This window comes from Vanellus vanellus (assembly GCF_965231255.1).
Source record: "Vanellus vanellus genome assembly, chromosome: 1".
In the NCBI taxonomy this organism is placed as follows: Eukaryota; Metazoa; Chordata; class Aves; order Charadriiformes; family Charadriidae; genus Vanellus; species Vanellus vanellus.
Window position 1 is genome coordinate 136,324,155 of NC_138905.1, and position 26,303 is coordinate 136,350,457.

Consider the following 26,303-nt stretch of genomic DNA (forward strand, 5'->3'; position numbering starts at 1 on the left):
CAATAAAATCAGCATGGTAGAGTCAGTGTTATTTGTTTTTATATTAATTTTATGCTGCACCCACAAATTCAATATACCACAGCTTTGTATATTAAGAAAACATGTGCAACGTGGAAAGTATTAAGGAAGTGTTGTAGGGGTTGCGTTAGAGGAGGGTCGTTAATTTTGGCTGTCTGAAAAGCTGTCTGGAGTTGAGGAATGCATGTGTCAGCTGATTAAGACCACAGAAGTGATTAGCGAGGGAACCATTAACAACGCTGCATGTCAATGCACATCTTTAGGTTAAGGAGTTAATTGCCTCTCTCAAAACTGTGGTTGCAAGACTTCTGTAGACCTGGGAAGAAAACCCAGTGGCAATTTGCACTTGATCCACATTTTTCAAAATTCATTTCACAACTACAAAGGCTAGATATGTCGCCTTTTAATTCCTGCTGAGCATTTTAATGTTGAGGCAAATGGCTAATTCTGTGAAAAATGAGGTAGCCATGAACTACACGAGCATTTACCCCATCACCTCCCCTGTTTGCTACTGCTACAACTGTTTGTTTTCAGGGAAGATTTTCTTTGATTTATGAAGATTTATGAAATGCTGTCCCCACCCCTGGGAACAAGGACTTGCCATTCCTCCCTTTAAATGATACTCTTCTCGCCACTTACTCGGAAGCCTGAAGGAATAAATATGGTCCAAAAATGACTAGATCACAGAATCACAGAATGGTCAGGGTTGGAAGGGACCTGCAGAGATCATCTAGTTCAACCCCCCCGCCAGAGCAGGGTCACCTACAGCAGGTTGCACAGGATGACGTGCAGGCGGGTTTTGAATGTCTCCAGTGTGGGAGACTCCACAACCTCTTTGGAGTCAAGATTTTATAGGCTGAAGGAAGAGAAAGACCTCTTGTTGAAAATGCTGTGGTGTCTTCATTTCATTTACAGGTGAGAAGCTGAAGAACCTCTGCTTGGCAGCACCACCTCTACCCACTCTGGGGTGCACTGGATGCCCTCCAGTCTCGCAGGTGCTGCCCGGTGAGCTGACCTGGGGGGCCTGGGTGCCCCTGGCAGCCTGATCTCTGACCCACACCACACCCAAGCCACTGCTCTTTGGCTGAAATGCTGACGCGTGACCCCATGAAAAAACTAAGTGGTCTTTTCAGCTTTTAGAGATTCTCCAGAGCTGTGCCCAGCTGGACCATGGAAACCAGGGGTGAGGCATGGGTACTTTCTGGATGAGATGTACCCACACAAGGTGACTGCTGACTGCCGTCCTCCACTGGTGTTGCTGGGAGGACTGCACTGTGCTAACCCAAACCAGGGGTGCACAGGTATTGATCACTGCGCCGCAGTCCGTAGGCAGATTAAACCCAACAAAAGTCCCAACTGAACAGAGGAAAAATAAACATTTGCTCAGGTCAGCTGCTCTGATCCGCTCACATTTTGCTCAGCTCCCCACACTGTGCAAGCCAGAGTCACAGATGACAGACATAATCTATAACCAAGTGGGTCTTTTCCTCTCAATAACACGCAGGCACAGTCAATCCTATCTTGGCCGAGGCCACCTGGCTCTGGCTGAAGCCCTCGCCTCAGCCAGCCTTGAGTAAATTACCTTCCCCTCTCCCTCTGGGACCGCAAACACCGATCCGTGCCCCTGCGCCGTCCCGCAGGCTGGGAAGCAGCAGGCGCAGGGTGAGCTAACAACCTCGGTCAGTGCCTGGAGAGAATCGGTCTTTTCAGCTGACAGATGCTGCGAGTGACGGCCGTGGCTGCGGACACATTGTGTCCCTGCCAATAGCTGCTTAACGCTACTATGAGTTCTCGCAAGAGTTAGGCACCAGCAGATTTAAACGATAGGCAAGGTCCTTCACAACCTCAGCTAGATCTTTAACCTGAGATCGGGAGAGCAGCTTTGGTTTGCACAAGCATCTACAGATTCAGATGTTTCTTTCAGTTTGTTTTGTTTTGTGTTTTTGGTTTTTTTTTAACAGCTGGGCTTGTCTTCTCTAGATATGAGTTTTTCTTGAGATATTCTGCATTTAATTATCAGCTAGGATGGAAAGCTTACAAGTACAGCTGTTATTGCAACATTTCAGGGCTTTGACTTTCAGGCCCAGATGGAATGAACTGTGCAAAAATGAGAAATCGGGAGTAAAGCAAACTTTCTCAAACTTTCAAAACAATCCGATGTGAGAAACAGGCTGGGATGGATTAAGCGCACACAGGGACCGGCTGAGTTGCTGTGGTGATGAGTCACGGTGCTACACTGACGTGAGAGCATGATTCTGCAGCAAAGCTGAGGCAAAGGGCTCCTCTGCAATGTGCGGCTCAGAGCCCCGGCCCTGCCGTAAATGTCTCTGCACTGCTGGGCGAGGATTTGGCTTTGCGCTTATTTGGTCAAATAGCCCTAATTCTTTTCGTGGCTGGAGCCCGCCACAGACAATGATGTTATTTGCGGAAGGAGGTATTTGGCTATTGAGTCTAGAAATGGGGGACAGCATGGGCTCCTCGGCTTGGTTGCCAAAGCAGTGCCATAGCCACCACTGCAGGCAGGCCTGTGTGTGCACATGTGTGTGCACATGTGTGTGCATGTGACACTGTCCCATGCGATATCCTGGCCACTAAACTGGAGACACATAGATTCGACAGATGGACCACTCAGTGGATAAGGAACTGGCTGATGGTCGCACACAGAGTTGTGGTCAATGGTTCAATGTCCAAGTGGAGACCAGTTACAAGTGGTGTTCTTCAGGGGCCAGTACTGGGACTGGTGCAGTTCAATATCTTTGTTGGTAGACATGGACAGTGGGGTTGAGTGCACCCTCAGCAAGTTTGCCAATGATACCAAGCTGTTTGGCGAGGTAGACATGCTGGAGGGGAGGAATGCCATCCAGAGGGACCTGGAAAGGCTGGAGAGGTGGGCCCAAGCCAACCTCATGCAGTTCAACAAGGCCAAGTACAAGGTCCTACATCTGGGTCGGGGCAATCCCAAGCACAAATACAGGCTCGCTGCCCCCAGCCAGCGGTCGAGACGCGCCAGAGGTGCAGACGCTGCCAGGTCTGGATTTACAGGTGGTGCTGATGATGGTTTTGGTACCATCCTTCACCTGCAGTGAGCTTGTCCCAGGCATTCCCAGTCTGTGTCGGTATTTCAGGACCTGGAGGGGGGGGCTTTCCTTTCCCACCCACTCCTTGGGGCACCTGCTTGCCACCACGCCGGAGCAAGACCTGTCCCTCTGGCAGCACACGCATCCTCCCTTTGGTGGAGGGAAGCGCTCTGGGCCGACACAGAGAGGCTGGTGATGGGGCTCACCACATGCCAACCAGTTAAAAACCAGGCATCTATTTAAGGTGCCCATTTCTGGCAGTCCTGCTCCTCCACATACCCACCACCCCCACCTTGCTTCCCACCTCTACCACCCTGGTGCCAGTACAAATGGCCTCAGCGCAAGCCAAAGAAAGGAATTGGTTTGGGTTAAAAAGACATGTTTTTTGCCAGGTTGGTGTTAACTCGTCTCTCTTCCTTGATCCGGGTGGCAGCAGGACTGGCAGGGCATTGCCAGGGCTGGAAGGAGAAGCCGTGGGGCTGGGATGGCAAGAGGGCTGCCCTGCCGCAAGGTGGTTTAATGCACAAGTGTGACTGGTGAGGTGCCGGGAGCCCTCCTGTTCCTGGCTCTGTGCTCACCAGCACCGTGGCACTGCAGGAGCCGCCCTCCAGAAGCGCTCTTCCCCCCCTCTTAACGCAGAGGGAGCCCAGATGACTAGCTGGCAACAGAGCTTTGACTCTTCCCCGGGTGGAATCAAGCAAGGTTAACCCCACCTCTGATGGCTTCCCGAGGATGCAGAAAAGGAAGAGAAGGCAGAGAAGGATTTGAATCCAGATTTCCACGGCTCGTGCCCTAACGCCTGGACGATCTTTCGTCTCTGGGGGCAGGCATCTGAGAGCCAGGCTCCCCTCTGCAGCGTCAGCCGCAAATAAGCAAACACCATGACAGCAGAGACAGCCCCAAGCACTTCTCCCTCTCAGAATTAATCAGATTATTTCCTCGGGATAATATTTTATTAATGTAACTGTAACCCATTCCATTAATACCTTTATTTACGAGCAGCCGCCTGTCACAGGCTTACCCTGCCATGCACTGTGCAGGGCACTGGCTGGTGAGGTCCACCGCCTGTCCCCAGTCAGTAGCATCAGTAGAGGTTTTCCAGCTGTCTTCACGCTAATGCTGGATAAAGTCTAGGTGTCCCTGTTTCCTTGTCAGCTGGTGACAAAGACGGGGAAGGGTGTCCCGGTTCCCTTTGTGGGGGCCAAAGAATCCAGTCCACAAGCTTAAAGGAGTGGATTTCTAGGAATGCAGGATTTCAGACAGCTTTGTGGAGCTCTCCCCGTTGCATGTGCAAGAAAATAATCTCTTTGGCTGGCTCATCCCGTATTAGCTTCCCGATTCATCCCCCAGACTCTTGAGCCAGGGCCGTCCATACTTCATTAGTTCACTGAGCCCTGTTGCACCTGCCGCATACATGTTACTAGGTCACTGCTGATTAAATAATTCAGTCTCTCTGAAATGACAGCCCTCAAAAAAGTGGGTTATGTACTGAGGCCAATCCTGTTTGCCTCAAGGAAGGCTGGTGGTACCGGCCAACGTTGTTCGATTGAGAGAGGTTTTTGATGGAGGAGAAGGAGTTGCAGTAACAGGCTGGCTTTGTCAGAAATACAGGCTGTGATTTTTCTGCCCCCAAAGTGTTTTCAGAACAGAGATCGCTGCTCTCCTGCCCCTCCAGGGCACAGAACCAGGAATTCAGTTTCATGAATTTTCCTTGTAGGAACACTCAGCTGAATAATTATGTTTAGGCTAAACACGAGATACGTGCGGGCTACAATACATAAGCAAAATACAGCAAGGAATGTCTTCTAATTTCTTTTATAAAGCTGTATATATGGTGGTTAATATAGATGTGATGTTCCCATTTCCAATGGGACAATATTGACCTTGTAGTAATCATAGAATCACAGACTGGTTGAGGTTGAAAGAGACCTCTGGAGATCACCTAGTTCAACCCTCCTATTCAAGCAAGGCCACCTAGAGCTCGCTGCCCAGGACCACGTCCAAGTGGCTTTTTGATATCTCCGAGGATGGAAACTCCACAACCACCTTGGGCAACCTGTGCCAGGGCTTGGTCAGCCTCACAGTGAAAGTGTTTCCTGAAGTTCAGAGGGAACCTCCTGTGTTTCAGTTTGTACCTATTGTCACTGGCCCCATCACTGGGCACCTAAAAGTCCCAAACTTCTCTGAGAAGGGAAGCCTTGGTGCTAGAGGAAAATACAGTTCGTGTATGTTTAACTCCTTTAGGGTACACCTTTGGAAGTCACAATTACTGAAATCCCCGCTGGCAGAAGGACCTTTAGAAGAGAAGCTGGAAATGCTCCTTCTACTTACAGCAACAGGAACTCCCCATCCAGGCATGTCAGTCCGGCCGCTTTCACACTCTGCGCTTCATACCACAGACAAGACAGGTTTGAGTAAAATATTAGCCATTTTGACACTTCAGCTGTTTTGATTTAGAATAAATAAAAACTGTGTAAAATGATGATGTACTCCCTGATTTTATTTTATTTTTTTGGAAAAAGAACAGGATAATACTGAAGCTGTTTGAGGTTTTTTTTTTAATACGGCTATTACTTAGACATGAGATACAATGGTTTGGGGCGGCAGCAACGCTGTCATGTGTGTATTGACAGCTGAACACCACTGCTGCCCATTCGCTCTCTCCGAGTATTGATGCTATTTCTTAAAGCTCCAGCTGCTGGAAGCAAGGGATTAAAAAAAAAAGTAAGCTTAGCTTTAATTCTGAAAAATCTGCGGTCAGGCATTAAAAAGGTGCCCTGAATAAAGATTCAGGAGCCAGAAGTCACATTAAACAAACTTCCCGTTCAATTTTCAGTTCTCCCTGTTTTTAAGCCCACCTTGTGATTTTGAAAGCTGGATTTGTGCATTTGAATGACCAGGGCACGTAACACGTTGGCCAACATGACACCGTGCAAGTGAAGATCAAATCCTTCAAAATAAAATTGGTTTTCTTACTAATTTCTTAAGGCCCGGAAGAAATTCTAAAATTTATTTTTACCACGTATGATGTGCATTTGGTTTTGCGTTTCACTCAACTTGCACAACGAAAAGAGGTACGGTGGCTCCTGTGACCTGCAGAATTACTGCTTTAAGCCTTCAGCACCTGCCTACAGCAACCTTATGTATACAGCGAGAAAATGCACTTTCCCCTATATTTCACCCACTTCCCATTGTATTAAAAGATACGTAATGAAACTATTGTCAAAAAATAACAGCTACTAACACATACATCTAGGTTGAGGATTAACATACATAACTTGTGCCCTTCTAACAGATGAGAGGATTATATGGTAGCCTATTGTGTAGGCAGTAAATAATCGACCTGATTTTCTTTTTAGACAAAAGCTAAATTTGAGGCCTGAATTATTACTTCTTCCCTAATGATAAGGCAGCTGCATAAGGCGAAATGTGCAGTGATGTCTGAGCACAAAAAGGAGAGCAACTCTCAAAAGGCTTTGCAAAATTCAAAGCGGAGCAATAAATACACCTATTTAAGGGAAATAAAAATCGAGATATTTATTAATACTATTAGAACCAATTTTGATATCTCATTCCTCTCCTGCCTTTGATCCCGCTTCTTCTTCTTCTTAAGAATAAATAGATTAGACTGCTAATGAGACACCTCAGGATGCAAATTTACCTGCAAAATCGTCCTCCTCCATGGGAGCTTCCCGAGCCCAGGCTCAGAGTTACCATTACCATAAGCTGCAAAGCAACTCCTGAGTTTGGGATTTGCATTGTCAGGAGATGCACGCAGCGATGCTGTTATCTGAGGGAGTGGAAATCAAAGTGCACAAGGTCAGGGGACAATTTTGATCTGTCTGCAGAGACACCTTTTTTTAGCACTGTTCTTCAGGGAGATACAGGCTCTCAGTCAGCTAAGGCCCGAGTTTCCCCTCCAGCTCGTGCAGAAAGTTTTCCATGCAGTTCTCTCAGAAATGCACACTTACAGAGCTAACCTGCTGCGGGGCAGGGTGGCTCACACGCGTTACTGATGGTTTTAAAAAAAAAAAAATAATTATTACTTTAAAATGATGCCTCAGGTTTGATTCAAGCACCAGGAAAAGAGAGTGAGAGACAGAGATTCACACCTTCTTTTACTGACTCGTACGGTGTTATTTACAAATTCTCAACCCACGAGGACGATCCCACCATTCCAGGATGCCAGCTGATGTCTGCAGGGCTGCCAGATAGAGGAAAAAGGAAAAAGAAGTATACATTCCTGTGTGTCGTGATGCTCTATTTTACAGAGTCACTGCTTTAGAAATGAGGTGACAACAAACTGGCTTCAGTTTTGGCTACTCCATTTAAAAAAAAAAAAAAACCAAACAATAAAAGGAAGGAGAAAAGTCCCAGGGAGAGGCAGCAAAACCAACTAGAGACAAAGAAATGTCTGGAAAAAGACAGGCTGGACAGATGGGAATTCCTCTGTCTATACTGGAGAAAAATAACACAGGAAATGATAAAAAAAAAACCCACATATCAAATAATGAATGGCCAATGGAAAAGTAAAGCAGAAACTTCTGTAAATACGTTCGTATAGAGGTTATACCGCTGAGTGTGTATTACAGGTATTCTTCTGCCTTGATTTATAGAGAAGAGAAATTGCTGTGGTCAAAAGTGAAGCAGCTGCTGGCCTCGAGCAGACTGCAGCAGTCCGTGCTTCGGGTTCCAGAGATGCCAGAAGAAACATCAGCATGTCAGCCAAGGCAGTGGTCATCCAAAGTCTATTCACTGAACTGGTTTTGACAATTCTGGGTTTCTTCCCTTTTCCTCCAACACTTTTTTGGCACTCCCCAATGTCAAAGTGACATCCTGGATGAGACTGGCCAACCTGGAGCAACAGCTCCACGTGTTCTGCGTTAGTGTTGCGATTAGTCTCAAATATTATTTCTGTAACTTTTCCCAAACTCTGTCAAGCACCCTCGGGTTTCTGTGCTCAGAGTTTGAGCCGAGCGCAGGTTTCCACAGATCGTTTTGATATCCAGTTTGTAAAGCTGCAAGTCCACGACGAGACGATCTCCACCCAGCCGCTACGTCATGAAGAGGCCCCTGTGATTTGCCACCTGCAGCCAAAGCCACCTCCAGAATCAACCAAACCAAAGCCATAAACCCAACCAAACCTTTGTACGTGAGAACAAGAGCAGGCCGAGTCCCCCAGACTATGACACCAACACCCATCACACGTTACTCTGGCTTGGACATAGCTCCATGTATGCTTAGTGGCCAGCTCTAATTGGAGCCCAATATACCTGCAACAGAAGTTTGAAGGGCTGCAAGAATAAATTTATGGGCTTAAAAATACATGTTACTATTTGTAATAATGCAGGTGATTGCAGTAAATAGGTTGGGGAGAAACACAAAGGCCAGTTCTGATTTGAATCCCCTAAAAGTCCTGGGATGCCTGGATCACCATTCCCAACTAAGGATTTTTGCAGTAACAAATTCAGAAAGATTTTTCTTTTTTAATTATTTTTTTTCCCATGTGGTATGGTACTAAGCACTGGAAACAAACTTTTTGCCAAGGAGGGCTCTTTTAATCCCAGGAGACAGTTTGGCTGATAACTTCAAGTGACTGATGACCCTGGCAGCACTGGTTTCTTTAGTGTCCAAGCTGAGACACCCAGAAGGGAGTTGCTTTTCTGTTGGTGGAGGATGGTGCCTCCCAGCACGGCTCCCCCCAAGAGCTAATTGCTTTTGGAAGCGCACACCTCCATCACCCAAGGTGATTATTCTGAAGGGAAATTGCTGTAAGAACTCATTAATGACACAGGAAGCCATTATTTCTCATCGAGTATATGGCATCCCTTAGGAACAGCACGGCGCTGCAAAACAAGACGCAGGTGAGATCATGTGCTGGCTTTTCCCTCTCGGACAAGAGTGTGAAAACTGCAGGGAACAATGCATGCTTTGTATCGGTCTGCCGAGCACCAGTATCGCTGGCTTAACGCACCCTAAACCTGTGAGAGAGAGCATGAACTACTGAATTCCTGAAGTGACCTTGGAAAGGAATAGCTCGTCTATCAGGTGGCAGTCTACACACAAGCCTCCTGATAGCGAGGTGGCCAGCAGAGCTTTTTAAAGAACTTTATTCTGTTGTGTGGGGATGGAGCAAGGTGGTGGAGATACAGTGACTTCCCTGCCACCTCAGAAGCACGATTACTTCACCTATTCCGAAGTAATTTTTTGCCTCTCCATCCTCGTCCCACCAGAGCTGACATACTGCCTCCTTCCCCGCATCCCTCCTTGCTGGGCTCTGCGTGCCGTTTGCTGTCATGGGGCTGGACACGCCATCGCTGCTCCACTACTGCCCACCTCCGCAGGCGACGGAGGTCCTGGTGGAGGGCCCATGGCAGAGAGACCTTACCTGTGCGTTTGCCAGCTGTTCTGTCCATGTTTCATTGCAGACCACAGCACAGTGATGAGTAAGTTCCCTACGTGAACAGAAGCAGTAAAAAAAATGACGTTTCTTCTGGGAGCAGCCTAGCTAAGGGAAGAATCCACCTCTTCCTCCCTCCCTCCCTCCCGCAAAAACCAGACTAGATGCAATATATAGCCTTGGTCTCGTCTAGCTCATCACATTTCTGATGCATAAAGCATCCTCAAAATGTCCTCAGATAAGACATTCTTCCTGGCTTGTGCTATTTAAGTTAACAATCAATAAACGTAAACCAAGTCAGGATTTAACTGGGAATACTGACACAGTATTTAGCAGGGGGACTACTGGGATAACACAGCTGGGACACAGCTAATGCTGCTGCTTCCAGACACGTGCCCAAAACGATGGGCTCTGAGGGAACACTGGGGACTTGGGAGACTGCTGCAAAATGCCCACGGGTACCCAAGGCCTCTTGTTCCAAAGTTAAAGGGCACACAGTGCCCGGGGGGCTGGCGGGGGAGGTAAAACAGTAGACGGGATGAGACCACCAGGTGAAAGAGCTCAGACTCAGCTATGGGCTATTGAAACCCAGGGATTTTGTTCATTTGTTAATTTTCCTTTGCTGTCCTTTGCTGCAGAAGCCACGTGAGCATCCCATCTAAGCAGGCACGCTTGTGAAGCAGCACTACCTTAAAAACAGCAGAAAGATAAAAAAGGACTTCTGAAGCTGCTTCTATCTCTTTTCTTTCCCGCTTCCACTAGCAACTATTTTACTAGAGTAGGAAGATGCATCTTTTTTAAGGAACATTATCAGAAACATGAATTTAAATAGAGAGCTGATCTAGAATTGCATGAAGGCACCCCAGAGTACCATCTAATTGTAAAAACTAAGAATGGAAGAGCCATCTAAATCCATCCCACTGCCGATGCAGAACAGCTCCCTACAGGATATTTACAAGTTTTTAACGCCTTGGCCTTGTGCCTCACGTGCACCAGAGACATACTTTTAGGCCAATAAAACATCCCTTGTCATGGCTTAATGCTGTAAGAATTAATTTATCACTAATTATTTCCTCTTTTAAAGCCTTGCTCTTTGGGTAGCTGTGACATAATTCTTAAAAATCACACTAGTTAAAGAGCAGATGTACACCGGCCCCTCCAGCTCCCTGCCCATGAAGGCCAGGTATTCAAATGTTTTCCTTTTCCCAGTTCAATTTCAGATCTTGCAGTCCACGAGGGGCTGAAAACCCCAATCACCGGGGGTGGGGGTGGGGAATGGCTCGTGTCCTCTCGCTGCTCCTGCACGGGCACCCTCCCACCAAGGGTCTGCTGGCGACTTGGAAGGGCTTTTCCTTCGTGGTGGTGCCGCCCAGGTTAGAAAAGGGTGAAGCTCTTCGGGCTTCATCACGGAGAGGAGTCTGACTGCGGACAAAGCAAGGCCTGACAAAGTAAAGGTGAAGTTTTGACTTCACTGAAGCCTAAGGAAATATGATTTCACTTTAAGTCTCTCTCTCTGTCTCTCTCACATACACACAATCCCGACGTTAAGTGATTTCATCTTTCATAGCTGAAGGTCAGCCATTTCAACGCTGTATTTTTTCCAGAGCGAGTCACAGTTTCTGCTCTCCTGGCAGATCTGCACAATCGACATCCTAAATAAACCACAAAAGCAAGGCGATTGGAAGTTATCGGACGCTTTTATTTTAATGTAGCACCCAGCTTTGTATCACATACATTTTCCAAAATTAGATGGGCATAGTATAGAACACTATACATTTTGCAGCTTACCACGTGGACAGTCTGCAGCTGTGAAAACAAATTGCTTAAATCTGGCTATCTACTTTGTAAGTTAAAATTCAAATATATAATAGCCTCAGGGTATTTTTTTTCTTAGATTAACAACGATAATGCTTGCAATATGATTCTTTGTATCAAAAAAATCCGCAACAGAGTAAAACATAATGCATATGTTCACAGCACATTATCATGAAGATAACTGAAAAAAGCTTCAAAATATATCATCTCTTCTCAAAGGTACTACATCACTTCCCCCCCACCCCCCCAAAAAAAAAATACTTTTACTCTTTCATCAACAAATGATGTGGCTTCACGAAGGCCTCTTTTCCTTCGTCTATAACCCCATGTATTTTCTTGTCAAGGACTCTGCGTGTGCTGAAGGGCTGATGGCGCTGGGAAACGGACAGCCCTCGTTCCCTCGCTAGCAACTTTTACAGGCTCTCCTTCTCCTCATCTGGAAGCTCAGCTGGGAGGAATGCAGCTTATGCACCACCAAAAGGCAATTTTCATAGCAGGCCCATCCCAAATGCTTCCTGTGAAGGCTTCCAAGTCCCAACCATCCCTTTGGCCTTGTTCTGCCGTGCAAGTCATCACCACCCCGCGCGCTGGTTAGCCCTGGCAGCGTCAAGCTGTGACTGTCTGAGTGAAAGGCGAACGAGTTCCTCTCCCCAGTGTGGATACACAATTCCCAGCAGCAAAACTACTGCCAGGCATGTGAAAACAGTTTGGAGATAATCTTTCGAGTTAAAAAGGATATTCACCAACTTACGAGTAACAAGGCCCAATCCACTAATCGCTGGCATTTTTGCTCCGTCAGCAAAACTCTCTGGAAGAGAGAACTGAGAACTGTCTGGAAAGAGGTGGTAATATTTTCACTGCATCCTGGTATAAATTTAATAACTAGGAGAAGGACATTGATCATTAAGGATTAATGTTTGTTCACAGGCAGTTTGATTAAAGGAATGCCTCTGAAATGGAAACTCTTCGCCTTGCTTAATTGCCAGGTCATTATTTATATTTAAAGGCTCGAATAAAAACGGCTTCATCTGCAAAGGCAACCAGTCACTACACTTAGCTGGGCATTTTTGGTTTTCGCCACCGAATCACCATGTATTGAGACACGTATTTCACAGGAAGGTATCGTGTGAAACATGAACAGATCCGTAACAAATGCATGATCTAAAGGAAGACACGTGAGTGCACGTTTTCCCCCACTGAGGAAGATCCTCATCTGGGACGTGGAAGAGCCTGTTTAAGACCCTGCTCTACCTAGTCTTGTCCTTGGACAAAAACATTTAATTGTCCAAACTGGCATAGCTGCAGGAAATTGAAGACTTAGAAAAGGGCAACAGGCTCATGGTCTGCAGATCCTCTCTGATGCAAGGAAGCCGTGCTCCAGCTCCTGTTCCCAGTTATCCTCTCTTGCTGGGCATGTTCTGCTCTGCATAAATACCTACAGAAACCACAAACTGAGGAGAGTGAGACCTCACACGTGGGAAGCTGCTCACATTCCTTGGTCAGGCTGTAAGCTGGGACAGGCAGATGCTAGTTGCTGTCCTGGGTCAGGCGCATCAGGGGCTTAAAGCTGATTGCTCTCCTGTAGCTCAAGAAAGTGCCCTGAACATTGAGCAAACTGCTTGTGAGGTCTCCCTTTCTGACCAGATGTTCGCTCTGGGGTCTAGGAGCATCTCCCATCCAAAGTTTCGGAACGTAAAGGTTTCTGCAAGAAATGATGATTTTGCTGTACCCACATTTTGCTAAAGGAAAAGTATTTTTTGAGAAAATCTGTGATACTGGATTTAGATGTGAATTTTGACCAGCCAGGGTCTGTTAATAGTAGCCATGAGCGTGGCTGCACGGAGCAACTGCCAGAAGCACTGTCTTACAGCTTGACGATGACCTCTCAAAATAGTAACAGCTCCCCAAACTCAGAGACACTTGCTCATTTTGCATGAGCTATCATGAATGCTTAAGTACTCAGACATACAGAAGAATAACTTCCTGCATCATATGTAAAACACCAACATTTCTCCTTGAATATGTCACTTTACTCTCTATGTGAAGTAACGTATCATCATCACAGCCAATGTTTCATCAAACAGAATACAAATTAACTCACACTCTAGCTCTTGAAGCTGAGTGGGGCATTTGATTGCATCCCTTAAAATCTAACCATCCCTGCAGTTTTAATTTATTGAGTCCTGTGGTAAAGTTAACAACTGAGTAAATATTTCATTGTTGACTAACCAAGTATCCTGATTTCCAGTGAAGGAACAAAACCTCTGTACATTAGAAGGAAGATATCTGAGAAAGACGTATAAACTAGACTTTTCCACTCTTCCTTTGAACAGCATCTATTCCATGAATAACCCAAGTGAAATAAATGGAGGATTATTCTACAGGAAGCTCCTATCAAACATAAGAAAGCCATCCACAGCCTTAAAAATGCAATGTGCACATTTCTTTGTAATCATTAAAAAGCTTTCCTTAAAAATCACGCATAAGATAGAAAACAAAGGTGCCACATGATTATTTTCTATTGAATAGTAGAGGTTTATTAACCAAATGACAATATAAGAACTAAAAAGCAAAGAAAGAAAGAAAGAAAGAAAGATCTCAGGAATGACTCAGTGTTATGAGATAAATGACGATAACTTCTGAACAGTACCACTACTAGCAAGAGAGCAGCAGCTGCTTTGCAGCTTCCCAGAAAAGTCTGCAGTTCTCACACTTTGTCACTGACCAGGAATGACCGTCTGACCCCAGCTAGGCAACAGTTGCACAAAAGAAGTCCCAAATCCAGAGAAATGGTTGTTGCTTGTTGACACAGTGGTATTTAGTTGAATCGAAACCAAAGTGTCATAAAAACCAACTTTCAGTAACAATTCTGCAAATGCTTACTTTCTCCTTCAGACTTCTGGATCCACGTCCCACATCCACATCCCTTCCAGCAAAAGCAGGCTGTTTCCTCATCACTTCAAACATTCCCATCCATGTCTGTCTTATCTCTCAACAAAGCATTCGGCTACTCTGGCGCCCTCTGATACCCCACTGCAGCCGCTTCATGATACACCTCCAAGGGGGGCTACCCAGCTGCTTCGAACCCGCTTCTCCTTCCTCTCAGCCTGAGGGCCATCCTATAGCTACATGTAGGGAGAAAGCATGCCACCAACAATGGTAAAAAGCCTGCTGCACCGTTTTCCCAAGGCAAAGGCGTACGCTTGAATTAGCTCAGTGAACAACAGGGTATATGAAACACGTGCAGCGTCACGTTTAAGACAGATAACAGGTAGGTGACGTTCCCTTGCAGCGAAGCACATCATATCCACGGAGGGAGCAGGGCTGGTAACGGTATGTCTAGAAGTCCCCCAAGAAATAAAGCAACATTAGTTAGTCAGCTTCCATTGTGAGAACTGAGACTGAAACCAAAGACCACAGCATCCACAGGAAAATTCCCACTGAACTCAGTTGGCCACGGATCACACCCAGGTCAAAAATTAATCTTTGCTTCTTCATTTAGAAAACACATGGGTATTAGCAGCTTCATCCTATCAGTAGCATCTCCAGTGAGGTGCAAAGGAACCTTAACGAAAGCCCGTTGTAGAAGGCAATTATTCCCATCACAGATTTTGTAACCTCATATATAGCTATTTTGCTGTCTTCTTCTGGAAATACAGTTCTTGTACACATCCTTAAAACAAATCAGCAGCTATTAAGACAACAAAGCAGACTAATACAAACGTACATAGAACAGCTTTTATAAAAATGCCCCCAAGGCATTTTTAACCTCTTGTTAGAAATACATTGTTGGTTAAAAAAAAAAAAAAAAAAGAAGGAAAAAAGCTATAAACCAGTGATCTCAAACATGCTACAAGTATGCAGAGATACTGGCAGTTGCAAGCAAGTGATCAAACACTGGTGATAGGAAACAGTTATAGCTCAAAAACCAGATAATTTTTTTTTGTAATTTCCAAAATAATTAGATTTTAGTATTTTTTACTGTTCTCTCATATGATTTGAACTTATAAAATACAAGCTCTCTAACATCAAAATACATCCGTGATTGCATAATAAACAGTGCTAAGAAAATAATTATCTGACATGATTGCGGATAAAGACCCTGTACGTCTAGTGAGTTTTATTCTTGTAGTACATTAAACCCACAGGTACTCTACCGTGATACAATCCTACAGGAATCAGTAACATCCAGAAGCCCATCTCAGAGGATGAGTTTTAAATTTAAGCAAGAATTCAGGAATGCTGTACCTCTTAATGATCGGGCAGGAGGTGCTGCCAGAACGCGTATAAATCAGGAATTCTTTACATAAATAAAATACTCTCAGGTTATTAATTTCAGTGATAAACTGCATTTACACATTAGGCTGGGAAGAGGGAGGAAAGAAGGCGAAGCATCCCTCTGCAGTCAGATACTCGTTTTCTGTACCTTCTTTACCTGCAAAGGCAAAGGTGTGGAGCGGGGTGAGGGGAGACCCGACAAACTGGTCCTCCCCACCGCCACCACCTCGGCAGACACCCTGCCCAGCCGCGCCGTGCTCCTCTCCTTGCAAGGCTGTCGGGACGCAGATACGTGTGTTCCGCTCTTGCAGCTGCACGGCGGTGCAGGAGGTCACAAGACGGTGACGGGACGTAGCTGCTCCAGCTGCGTTTCCAAGGCAATGCGTTCCTTGTGAACCTCCTGCAGGAGGGAGAGAGATGCGCCGTCACTTTTGGGATGTTCGCATGCACCACCCTGCGCCCGTAAAGATGAGCCAGGCAAACTACTGGCGTTGACCGGAGGCTCGGGGCTCTGCTGTTTAAGTAACTCTCCTTGTGGTCTCAAAACAGCGTACCAACGCCATGCAACCAGCCTGCACAGCCATCTACTGCCTCCTTCTTACAGCGGGGCAATACGGAGACTCAATCACTTGCCTGGGTGATCGTGGAGAGGAGCGGTCATCCACTGGCTGGCAGAATACCTTGGGAAGCAGTGAAACTGGCCACTTTGGCAATTTTACCAAAGAAAATCAGGTTATTTTGAAATCCCATTTTCCCTCAAAGCTGCTTTTTTTTGAAGAAGAAGAAGAATTTTTGGTTCACACAACTTTTGGAAATGAAGGAGACAGCCTTTCTAAGACGACACGGGCTTTGCAATCTACCTTTGACAGCTGCGGCAGGAAACTCATCAGCCTCAGTCAGAAACTAACTGTGAAGGCTTTGGGGATCAGCAATTCTGGGAAAGCCTCTCCTGGTCTCGAGGCTGCCCCTGCGCTGAGGGGCACCCAGCTCTCACTCACCTCCCATCAAAGGGCTCCCCAGCCCCCCTGGGAGTGTGACTCCTCCAGGCTTTGGTACCCCATTTGGGCACCCCCAGCCCGGGAGCGCACCTGAATGCTCCCCACACCTCGGTGCAAGCTGTGCCTGAGGGGTACCCGTCATGTCTTCTGGTCCCCATAAAAACATAAAGGCTCTGCTCCATCAGAAAGCTTCCAGGCAGCAACACAACTTGAAGGACAAGTTCAGTTTTCTGCTCTTGTGTGAACTCAGGCAAATCTCTCTGTCTTTACGTGCTTCCTTCACCCTGCCATAAAATACAGATAACAGCACCGGCCTGTTTTGTGCAGGTCGGGGAGTTTAAGTATGCTGAAGATAGGGCATGGAAGCAGATAAGACCTGAGCCAAGGAATGATGGCAATGTGTTGTCATTAAAAGCTTTCACCCCCGTGCTTATTTCAGTCGCCGTTCTATATTTTGCTATGATTTCAGCACAAGGTATCCAACCTGCATTTCTCTTGGGAGATCCTTGAAAACCAGTTAAGAAATTATGTTAAAGCAAAGTTGAACATGCATTCAAACTTTCACCTTGACCTTGACTGAAGAGAAAGTGTAACTGGGGGTTCTCCGCCCTTTCCAGACGAGTCTGTTCATAATACGCAAGGAAGAAAAAGCTGTAGCAGGTGAAAAACTAAAGTCTGTACTACCTTCGGACTGAGAAGACAGGAAAACCAGAACTGACATTTGTAAGTAAACAGCTGCTTGAGAACATGTTAAAAGATAAGTCAGCAGACATTAAAAATCAGAGTTAGATGTTCACATAAAGCATGGTTTAGCCAGGCCACGTATACCAAATGCCCGACTCCAGGAGACAGTTAGGTAGCACAACTGATGAGACGACAAGAAAGCTACGATTGAGTTGGTCTCCTGCACTAGGCGACACCGTCACGTTATCAAACTTTTCAGAAAGACAAAGTTCGCCCTTTAGACTTACTCTACCTGCCAGCAGAGCTGTATGCACATAGGTTATAGCTTTTCCCAGAAATCCTTATCCTACCCACTCATACAGTCTAGCTAACCCCTTCCAGAAAGCAGGAAATAACACAGTAGGTTTCATCTGAGAGGATGAACAAGATTCTCTGCTGGAGGTGACACATAACTGATGGCCGGGAGCTCTGTCACTGATTTTCAATGCATTCCTTACCTTCAGCTGCTGTTGGAGCTCACTGTTCAACCTGGCGAGCACAGCGTTGGCTTCTTTGTTTTTTCGTATAGCGGTCTGAATAGCCCTTTTCTGCTTGGAAGACTGTCTGCCAGACAGATAAATACAAAACGTTTCAATTAAGAGCCTCAACCGTGGCTGATGCCAGAAGACCAGCCATCCGTTTTGCGCGTCTGCACTCTATACAAACTGGACTACGCTTCAAACACAAGGTACAAACCACACATTTAAGAGAAGAAAAATGTAACACCGAAATGAGATGTCTGAATCAGGTAGACTATTTGAAAGTAAACCAGTAAACCATTGTTAACCTGAATACCAGAAAAAGTAAACCAGTAAACCATTGTTAACCTGAATACCAGAAACATTTTAGGCCACCTCAATTATCTAAAAATCACCGCATTCTGATTCAGCTTAAGAATAATCCCTGCATAGCTGTACTTAATTGCAGCACCTTTGCTTTAGCTGTTTTCAGACACTTGTAGAGTTGAAAGATTCATGAGTGGTTAACAAAAAATACAAGAATCATCCTATGCGGAAAGAAAGGACATCTGCATGAAAACACTTGTCTCAGATTTTTTAGGGCACTGCTGCTTCTGATGTTTCTTTACTCCAAAAATTAATCTTTCTTTCATTCAAAGCAGTCATTTCCACCAAAACCATCTGATGGCACAAACAGGAACAGGTAGATGGCTTATGGCCTTTCCTCATCTCTTTTGCTACTTAAAAGATTTCTCTTATATTATTATTATTACTCTATAGCCCATGGTAACTGACCTGGAGGAAATTACAGCTAGGTAAGTACAAAAGGAGAAAGCTCTGTACATAAGGACCAAACTATTCCAAGAAACAGAGGTAAAAGGAAAAAGGGAAGAAAATACAGAAAACGTTGCCTGAATATTCCAAGCCCCTTTCCAAATAGATTATTTAAAAGTTTTACATGAGGCATCAAGAGCTCTTTAACGACAAAGTTGATCTAAAACAGATGCTCTATTTGAATAAGGTCCATAGGGGTACACAGTCCCCATCAGCTCTTCCTCTTAACAGAGCTGATGGCACTGATCTTTGCAACAGAACCTGTTTGGCAGCACAAGCAGGTCTTTATGCTGTTATCTTCCCGTGAACTGTCAGCTTTCTTCTTCGCGATTTTGCTTCAAACTACTCTCCATAGGCTATAAAGTAATAATGGTAGGAAAAAATAAAAACCAGGGAGCTATACCTCCGTGGTCATTTGAACATTTTGAGGAAAGATATAGACAAGACAGTATTAAGTCGAGATGCTAACAAATGTTGTTATCTTTCTTTGAACCGCTACAGAATATGCACTCCCAAACCACAAAACAGCACTTTCAGGGCACCCTAGGAGTCTTATTACTTATTCTAATCTCCAATTATGCAGCACAGATTCAGTCTACTGATAAACAGTTTGCCAAGAACCGCTCAACTGATTTGGGCAGCTCGGTTTTGTTTCAGACTGAGCCAAATGTCTTTGCAAGGCTTTGGGTGAAGGCGGGCTATAATGTTTGCACACTGTTCCAGTTGAGGGAGATGTATAGACCCAACAGGGCTTCCAGTGCCTTCGCTCACCGTTTGGTACAGCCCCTTCTCCACTGCTATTAAATATAGTGAAATCCCTGTAAGTCTTTGTTGCTGACAGCTTCAACAGCTATATTTATGACAGCAAACAACACATGCTGGGTTTGGCAATTATCGGATTATCACAAGTGGTTCTATGGCTCAGCTCATACCAGTGGCGAGCTCATTTCTAACCTGCCTCGCGATGAAGAAATATCACAAGGATATGACCAACATCAAGCATTTCATGACTCAATTTCTTGGGCATTTATTTAGTCGGATCTGTCCACATGAACGAGCAAAATTCCAGAAAATATGTGTAAGGCAAAACCACGCACACCCACAGAGCTAAAAGAAGTTGTGTTAGAGATGCTGGTTGAACAGCTAGGCTTGCTCTTCAGATACAGAGGTAGGACAGCTCTGAAGAGGCTAGCGATCAAATATTATCAACTTACACAGTCACTACAGACTTAGTCTACATCTGAGAAGACACGCAGGTTTCAGAGACCCGTGTCTTGTGAGGCATTCTCAAAACCAGAGCTATTAAGCACAAAATTACGCTAAGAGCAAACGCTGCCACACCAGATCTCATGGTGCAGTTTAACATGCTTGGTACAGGTTTTTACTTTTGGACTGGGAGGTGAGGCTTGACTGCTGGCAGGGAAGAAGTCACATGTATAGTGGGAGAAAGCTCGGGGGTCTCCAGCCCCTGCGTCTCCGTCCGGAGCTTCCTGCGGGCAGGTTTGGAGGGCGGCTGAGCGAGAACAACCTCCTGCAAGGGAGAAGCACAGCAACATTAAGTCAGGCCACGTGTCTCCCGTCATTAGGCTGGGGAATATTTGTGACACAGAAATTGCTGACAGCTGGCCTAAGATTTCATAACTTAAAGAGGTACAGAGCTTAATTCAAATTTGGTAATAGCCTCTCAGGTTTCCAACTTTGAAAAAAGGAACAATAACTCCTGCAACCCCTTAATGAATGAAATGATTATACTGGTGTTTTGTCTTCATCTGGATGACAGGCTCTTCAGAACTGGACTGTATAGCTCTGTATGCATTATGGGGGGGGGGGAGGGGATGCAGAAGGAGGAGTACAAATACAAATACTAGCCCCCAGTTGACCCAAACGCATTAGAAGCAAAAAAAGATTTATTTTTAATTATGCTCAGTTGGTAAAAATCAATGATCAATTACCTGCATCCCAACCTACTACCTCACCCCATCTGGCATTAAGTCACTCCCTTCTCCTTCCCTCCTCTCTTACATGAAACAACACTGAAAATAGCTTGTATAAAATTATCCATGCAAAATTAAGATGTTGGAAGTGTAGGACAGTTACTTCGCTTGATAAGTTACATCAAAGAAGTAAGTCTGGTTTGTAGGTAAAACAAAAAGTCTTCGATTTTTATGCCTTTAACGGTAAGTGTTTCATTATTTTAAATTAAGACATCCTTTCTTTTGCAACGAGAAGTAGTTTTAATGACTTAAAGCTGTTTAAAATCTGAAATATATCATTTTCAGTGCATTTTATTATTAGATCTCTTTCACAAGGGATATAACTGTTACTGCCTGGTTTCATGAATGAGAAAGCTAAGACTCAAAAAGATGAAGTGACTTGACAAAGGTTATACATTCAGTGTCACCATCAAGATCAGAGACCAAATTTTATTATCTCTTCCCCACTGCACATTTTACTGGGCCAGAACTATCTTCCTTATTATGTTTTGGCCAAATGTTAATAAAATAAGAAAAAAAAAAAAAAAAAAAAGAGGAAGCATTTAATAACCCAGCAATCATAAGAAAAAAATAAAAACCATGGTAGTAAGCAGAAGAGACAACTAATGGTGATACAGAATGAAACCAACCTAAGACCATCAACAGTTAGTATTAGAGGAATTACAATTATTAGAGGAATTAGAATCATAAGGGCACAAGGGGTTTCAACATTAAAAAAAGAGTTCTGCCATTACAGAAAAAAAAAAAAAAAGATCTAAAAATATTATGAGATTTTTTTGATAAGGACGTCAGCACATCAGCACTGCACAGATCTCAGATAATACCATGCCCTGAAATCCTGTGCATACGCGCAGCTCCCTGCAAACATGGGAGGTACGGCAAGCAAGGAACTAGCGTGTGCCTTCTACAACTATAAACTGCTGGGACGCCAAGCGCACGATCCCAGTCTACCTTGAACTGCCCAAATCCTACCAAATCCATAGGATAAACCCCTCTTCCATTTCAAACGCGATACAGGACAAAATGATCCAACACCTAAAAGCAGAGCCCTCCGCAGGGCTCTTTCGGCTGGCGGATGTTGCACCAGACCTTGGAAGGTGGGTCAGAACTGCGCCAACGACCTGCTTCCCGCACCCCAAAGCCTGGGGCTTCTCTGTATTTTAGGGAGCCAGGTGGGACGAGGGCAAGCATGAAGTAGGTGGACCACAAGGATTTCACTTCCCCAGCAGGGCTGCAAAGCAGAGTGAGGAAGAAGCAGGGCTGGGCTAGTGGCACCATGTGGTGAGCACAAGTGGAGCGAGGACAGTGCCTTGAAAGCCCTATAGTAAAATATATATATATATATATATACACACACACACACATATCTATATAGCAAATGACACCAGACATTTGTCTGTGCTCCCTGTTAGGGTAAGAAGCGTGATGATGCTCCCTGGGCAAGTTACACAGTAGGTGCAGCACCTGCCAATAGTTTTGGGTTGGGCTGAGCAAAGGTCTTGTGGGTGGTCCCTGGCTGCAGGAGGGGCCGGAGCGGGGAGGATCGGCATTTGCCCCCTATCAAAAAACCTCTTCTGGCTGGGGCTGGTGGAAGGAGGCAGTGGGAGTGTGACCAGGAGTGGGGAGAAGCTCACAGCCATTGCTAAGGCCACTCCATCCCTAAGCAAGGCCCTCTGAAGATGCCGTTGCAATTTCAGTGCTTACTTTATATAAATGATATATTCATGCAAAAACATATTAGAAACTGCACATCTTGAGCAAATCTCTCCCAGCCTATGTACTTTTAGCAGCAGATTCTGACCTCCAGCAAACAGGTGTGGTTACATCAAAACTGAATCCTCAATATCTGGAAGCAAGCAGCGCGTCACGATTTGGAAGAATTACAGCGAGACAGGGGTCAAGTACAATCAAACTCTTTTTTGTCTTCCCTAAGGCTCCACAAGCCCCTATTGATTTGAAACAAATGGCAAGCTGCCTCTCCTGAAGCACGTGCATCAATGTGTATGTACTAAGAGCTTTCTTAATGATTTATCTGAGCTGATGTCACACGCGATCCTGGTTCTCTCTAGTGTCTTGACCTCCAGAGAAGGTAAACATGTAAAAATGTAACCTTAACCCTCCATTTAATTGCTTTAAAACTTAAACCAACCACATTTGTTGATGAAGGCAAATCACTCCACAATGGTACAACTAGTGCAGGTCTCACCTTTTTTGCTGAACTGTTTTCTTCTGCCTGCGACGGGGGTCTATTCATCTGAGGATGTAATTCAACCTCAGATACTTGCTCTGTCTGCAACAACAAATCAGTCATTGCTACACCCAGAAAACGACTAGCAGTCACATACAGTAAAGTCAAGGAAAGGAAACGTTATACACAAAAGAAAAGTTACTTTAACAATTCAACAGTAGGGGAAATAGGGATCCAGGGTGACAGCTGAACGGATGACATACGTCTTTTGCAGATTTTTAATGAAACCGTTTTCTTGCACTTTATTGTGCTAGGAAAACAAGAGAAACGTTTTTCTGTGAAGCGTCAGGAACCATGTCTCTCAATGTAAATGACCTAGTAGCCAGAATTTCTTCTAGAGTTACCCTTACAGCCTAAATACTCAGAGAAAGACTAAGGGGGGGTGGATAAAAGCTAGAGAGATCTTGGTTGTGCCCTGTCACCTTCTCATCTCCTGAAACTGATGAAAATTCATCAGAGTAAGCCTCTGTCTTTGAAGTTTGCAAGGCTGGAGTGAGAAAGTCTGAATTATATAAAAAATCCCAGTAAAGTTACTGGAAACACAAGTCTTAGAAGAAGCCAAATAAATCTTCTTCCCTCCTCTGTTCTCACGTTTCAAACCCAAACCCAGCTGAGCACTCATCACGCAGGTCTACACTTGGGCAAAACAAAACACCCTGCCCCCAGCACATCTGACCCAGCAGCGAGTTAAACCACAGAGGGTTAATCCTTTTCTTCGCCTCTCCTGAAATCTTCCAGCATCTTTTCGGTTTGCTTCACCGGGACAGGGCGAAGCACAGCACATCAGCTAAGGGAGGGTGGCAGGATTTGGAGCTGCCCGCCCCCGGGGAACGCTGCAGCAAACACGGTATGACCACGGCGTGGCTGTTTTCTGTCCAGAAGGTACGGGCTGGCTCTGCAAGGCAGGCAGGAGCGGGGAGGCTGAGGGCACTTGGCACTGGCAGACGGCCTCTTCGCTTTCCCAACTTCTGCCAAGTTGGAGCCAGGCTGACAACAACCCCCCGGCAGGACAGGCAACATGCCATCCGCCTCTCTCCTCAAAAAAGTCGTTTCTAGGCAGGTGAAAGCTTGCATTTCAAATCAAGTTCAAGGCAAGCCTCAAACTTTAGAAGAGCCAGGATTTTAGCCATAAAAATAATAACAACAACAACAATAATAACCCGTCACACACTGAAGAATCTAATTCGCTGCTGCCAAGAGGTTTCTGCACAGCCCCATCAAGCTCTGTAGCAGTCACGAGTTTCCCAGTGCTTAACTGTAAGTTAAATAAAAATGACAGAAAGCACAGAATTTGGTATATTTAAAAGGGAGGGACTTCTTCGTACCACTTCCACTTCTTTCATAACACACTCAATAAGAGCTGTAGAGAAAGCTGCAGGGGAAATGCACTTCTGTCAGGTTACTGCCGCTCTCCAACTGTACGGTGTTGAACATGTGCACAGAGGAGGGAGATTTGTCATCCTTTTTTAAAGCTCATGTGAAATGCCTCTGGAGAGGAGGAAAAGGTATCTCGGCTGACAAGATTTCTCTCACCCCCTCTTCTAAGTATGCTACATCTGTGGCGTTACCTGATGGTTTAAAAAAAAAAACCCCATAAAACAAACCCACCCTGTAATTTTTCAATATTATTTAAGTATTAATACCTTAAATATTTGGATTTTAATAACTATTTGATACTAACATTTCAATTCTAGAAAGCTTTTCATGGATTTAAGAGCTTCTTCTGTAACAGCAGATTTCTGGTACAAATAAGAGAGTGAAATGGAAAAAAGCAATCTTTTTTTCTGTCTACAAAAATCAAAGACCTTTAAAAGTCCATTTAATGCAACAGAGCGTTTCTTTATCAGCAAGCTGAATAGCCCCTAACCTCCCTGATTTCTACAACCACTTTTTATATACTTGAAAGAAATGAAGGCTCTAAGCACCGGTGACAGTAGTCTGGCCGAGTCCATGAATGATTCAGGGATAGCAAAGTTCAAATACCCAGCAGAGCCACATGATAAATTTGGAACCGAATCCCATCACTTTGACAAATCATTCATTTAGGGACAGCAAGAGTAAATGCAGTCTTTCAGAGAGCCATGTAATACATAGACTATAAACTGTAGCTTTGCTGCACAACCCGGAGCAATGACAGAGGTATACAAAAGCCAGTTCTTAATGACCCGTCTGGGACAGGGAGCACTAGATACCCCCCAACCTGGCCAGGCAGGCAGTTTCTGGTGCTCACACTTTTGTTGGAGTCTCGCTTGTGTCAAAAGCAAGAATATAGTCACTTATTCCACAGAATGCAAAAGAAAGGAGACCAACCTCATGTTCTTTATGTATAGATAAGATGCAGCTTTTCAAGAACCAAGGTGTTCAAACAGCGTAGAAGTAACTAAATAGATCGGTGCTCTACAACATTCATCACAAATAAGCAGGAAAATTGAAATCACAGTAACATAAAGGACCTGGGGGAAGGAAAGCCCCAAACTTTTGCAGAACCCCCCATTTTACTTTATTTTTTAATGGTCTCATTGCAGAAGAATGCTATTTTAAACTGAAGGGAACTTCAAAGGGAAAAAGGGGTAAACTTTGTTTCCTGGTGGAAACAAGCAAAAATTAGAGTGCTGATGCCAAAAAGGGTAAGATTTCAAAATTTCCAGCAGTTCAGTATCACAGTTCCTGATGCAAGACACATTTTTTTTACTAGCCGAGTGCTGTGATGTGGCTGTCAGCCGAACAGCTGTGGCAACCGCTGTGCTGCAGGGCCATGGTACCCACTGGACGAGGTTGGGCCACTGGGCTGGCCACTGCTTCCCGCTGCCTGGACGCGACGATGGCAAAGCTCAGCCGCCAGCAGGACAGGGACTGGCTGGAGCAGGCAGGTGGTAAAAATAAATAAATAGTTACATTTGACCGAAAAAAAAAAAAAAGAAAGAAAAAACAAACAAACAAACAAACAAAAAGAACTAGTTCTGGTGATGCAGCTCGTGCATAATGAATAAAACCAAGTGACTGCCGTGTCCCTAAAGTGCCACCTAGCGGCACGTGGGACAGGCCATTTCTGAGTGTTTTGATTAGAGGAGAGTACCAAAAAACAGCTGTCTGCGTTATTCAGAGCCTGCAGGTCCAGCACGGCCCGCAGGGTGGGCAGACAGCCGGGCTGGGCACCGAAAGCCTCCGCTCTTTGGAGGGTCTCCCCTCCCTCTCCTGCAGAAGCCAGGTCTACACAGCAATGATCTGCCGGCAGAGCTGCGAGTCCTCCTCCTCTACGAAAGAGCTCCATTCCTCCGAGCGATGTGCCTCTGACACAGGTGCCCAAGCGTAAAAAAATCGGTATGCTGCCGCAGGGGATTTTGTTTCAGGGACTGACAGCATTGAACCCAGGCAAAAATCTTTTGTTTAGCTGCAACGCGCATCGATGCAAAGAAGGTTTGCCGATTCAGCTAACCCAACAAAGTCCTCCAGGCAAGGC

At 45.2% G+C, this 26,303-nt stretch overlaps 1 protein-coding gene across 1 annotated transcript in view; it reads right to left on the bottom strand.

Moving 5' to 3' along the window:
- Window positions 1-15,821: 15,821 nt before the first annotated feature.
- The window catches only part of REPS2 (RALBP1 associated Eps domain containing 2), a gene marked incomplete at its 5' end in the record, with an annotated part of 105,800 nt that continues 95,318 nt past the window's right edge, over window positions 15,822-26,303 (bottom strand). Inside the window, 4 exons of the mRNA XM_082498509.1 lie at window positions 15,822-15,988; window positions 17,768-17,873; window positions 19,987-20,132; window positions 22,802-22,885. Of these exons, the coding sequence (XP_082354635.1) occupies window positions 15,920-15,988; window positions 17,768-17,873; window positions 19,987-20,132; window positions 22,802-22,885 (405 nt within the window). The 3' untranslated portion in view covers window positions 15,822-15,919. The remainder of the gene's footprint in view (window positions 15,989-17,767; window positions 17,874-19,986; window positions 20,133-22,801; window positions 22,886-26,303) is intronic.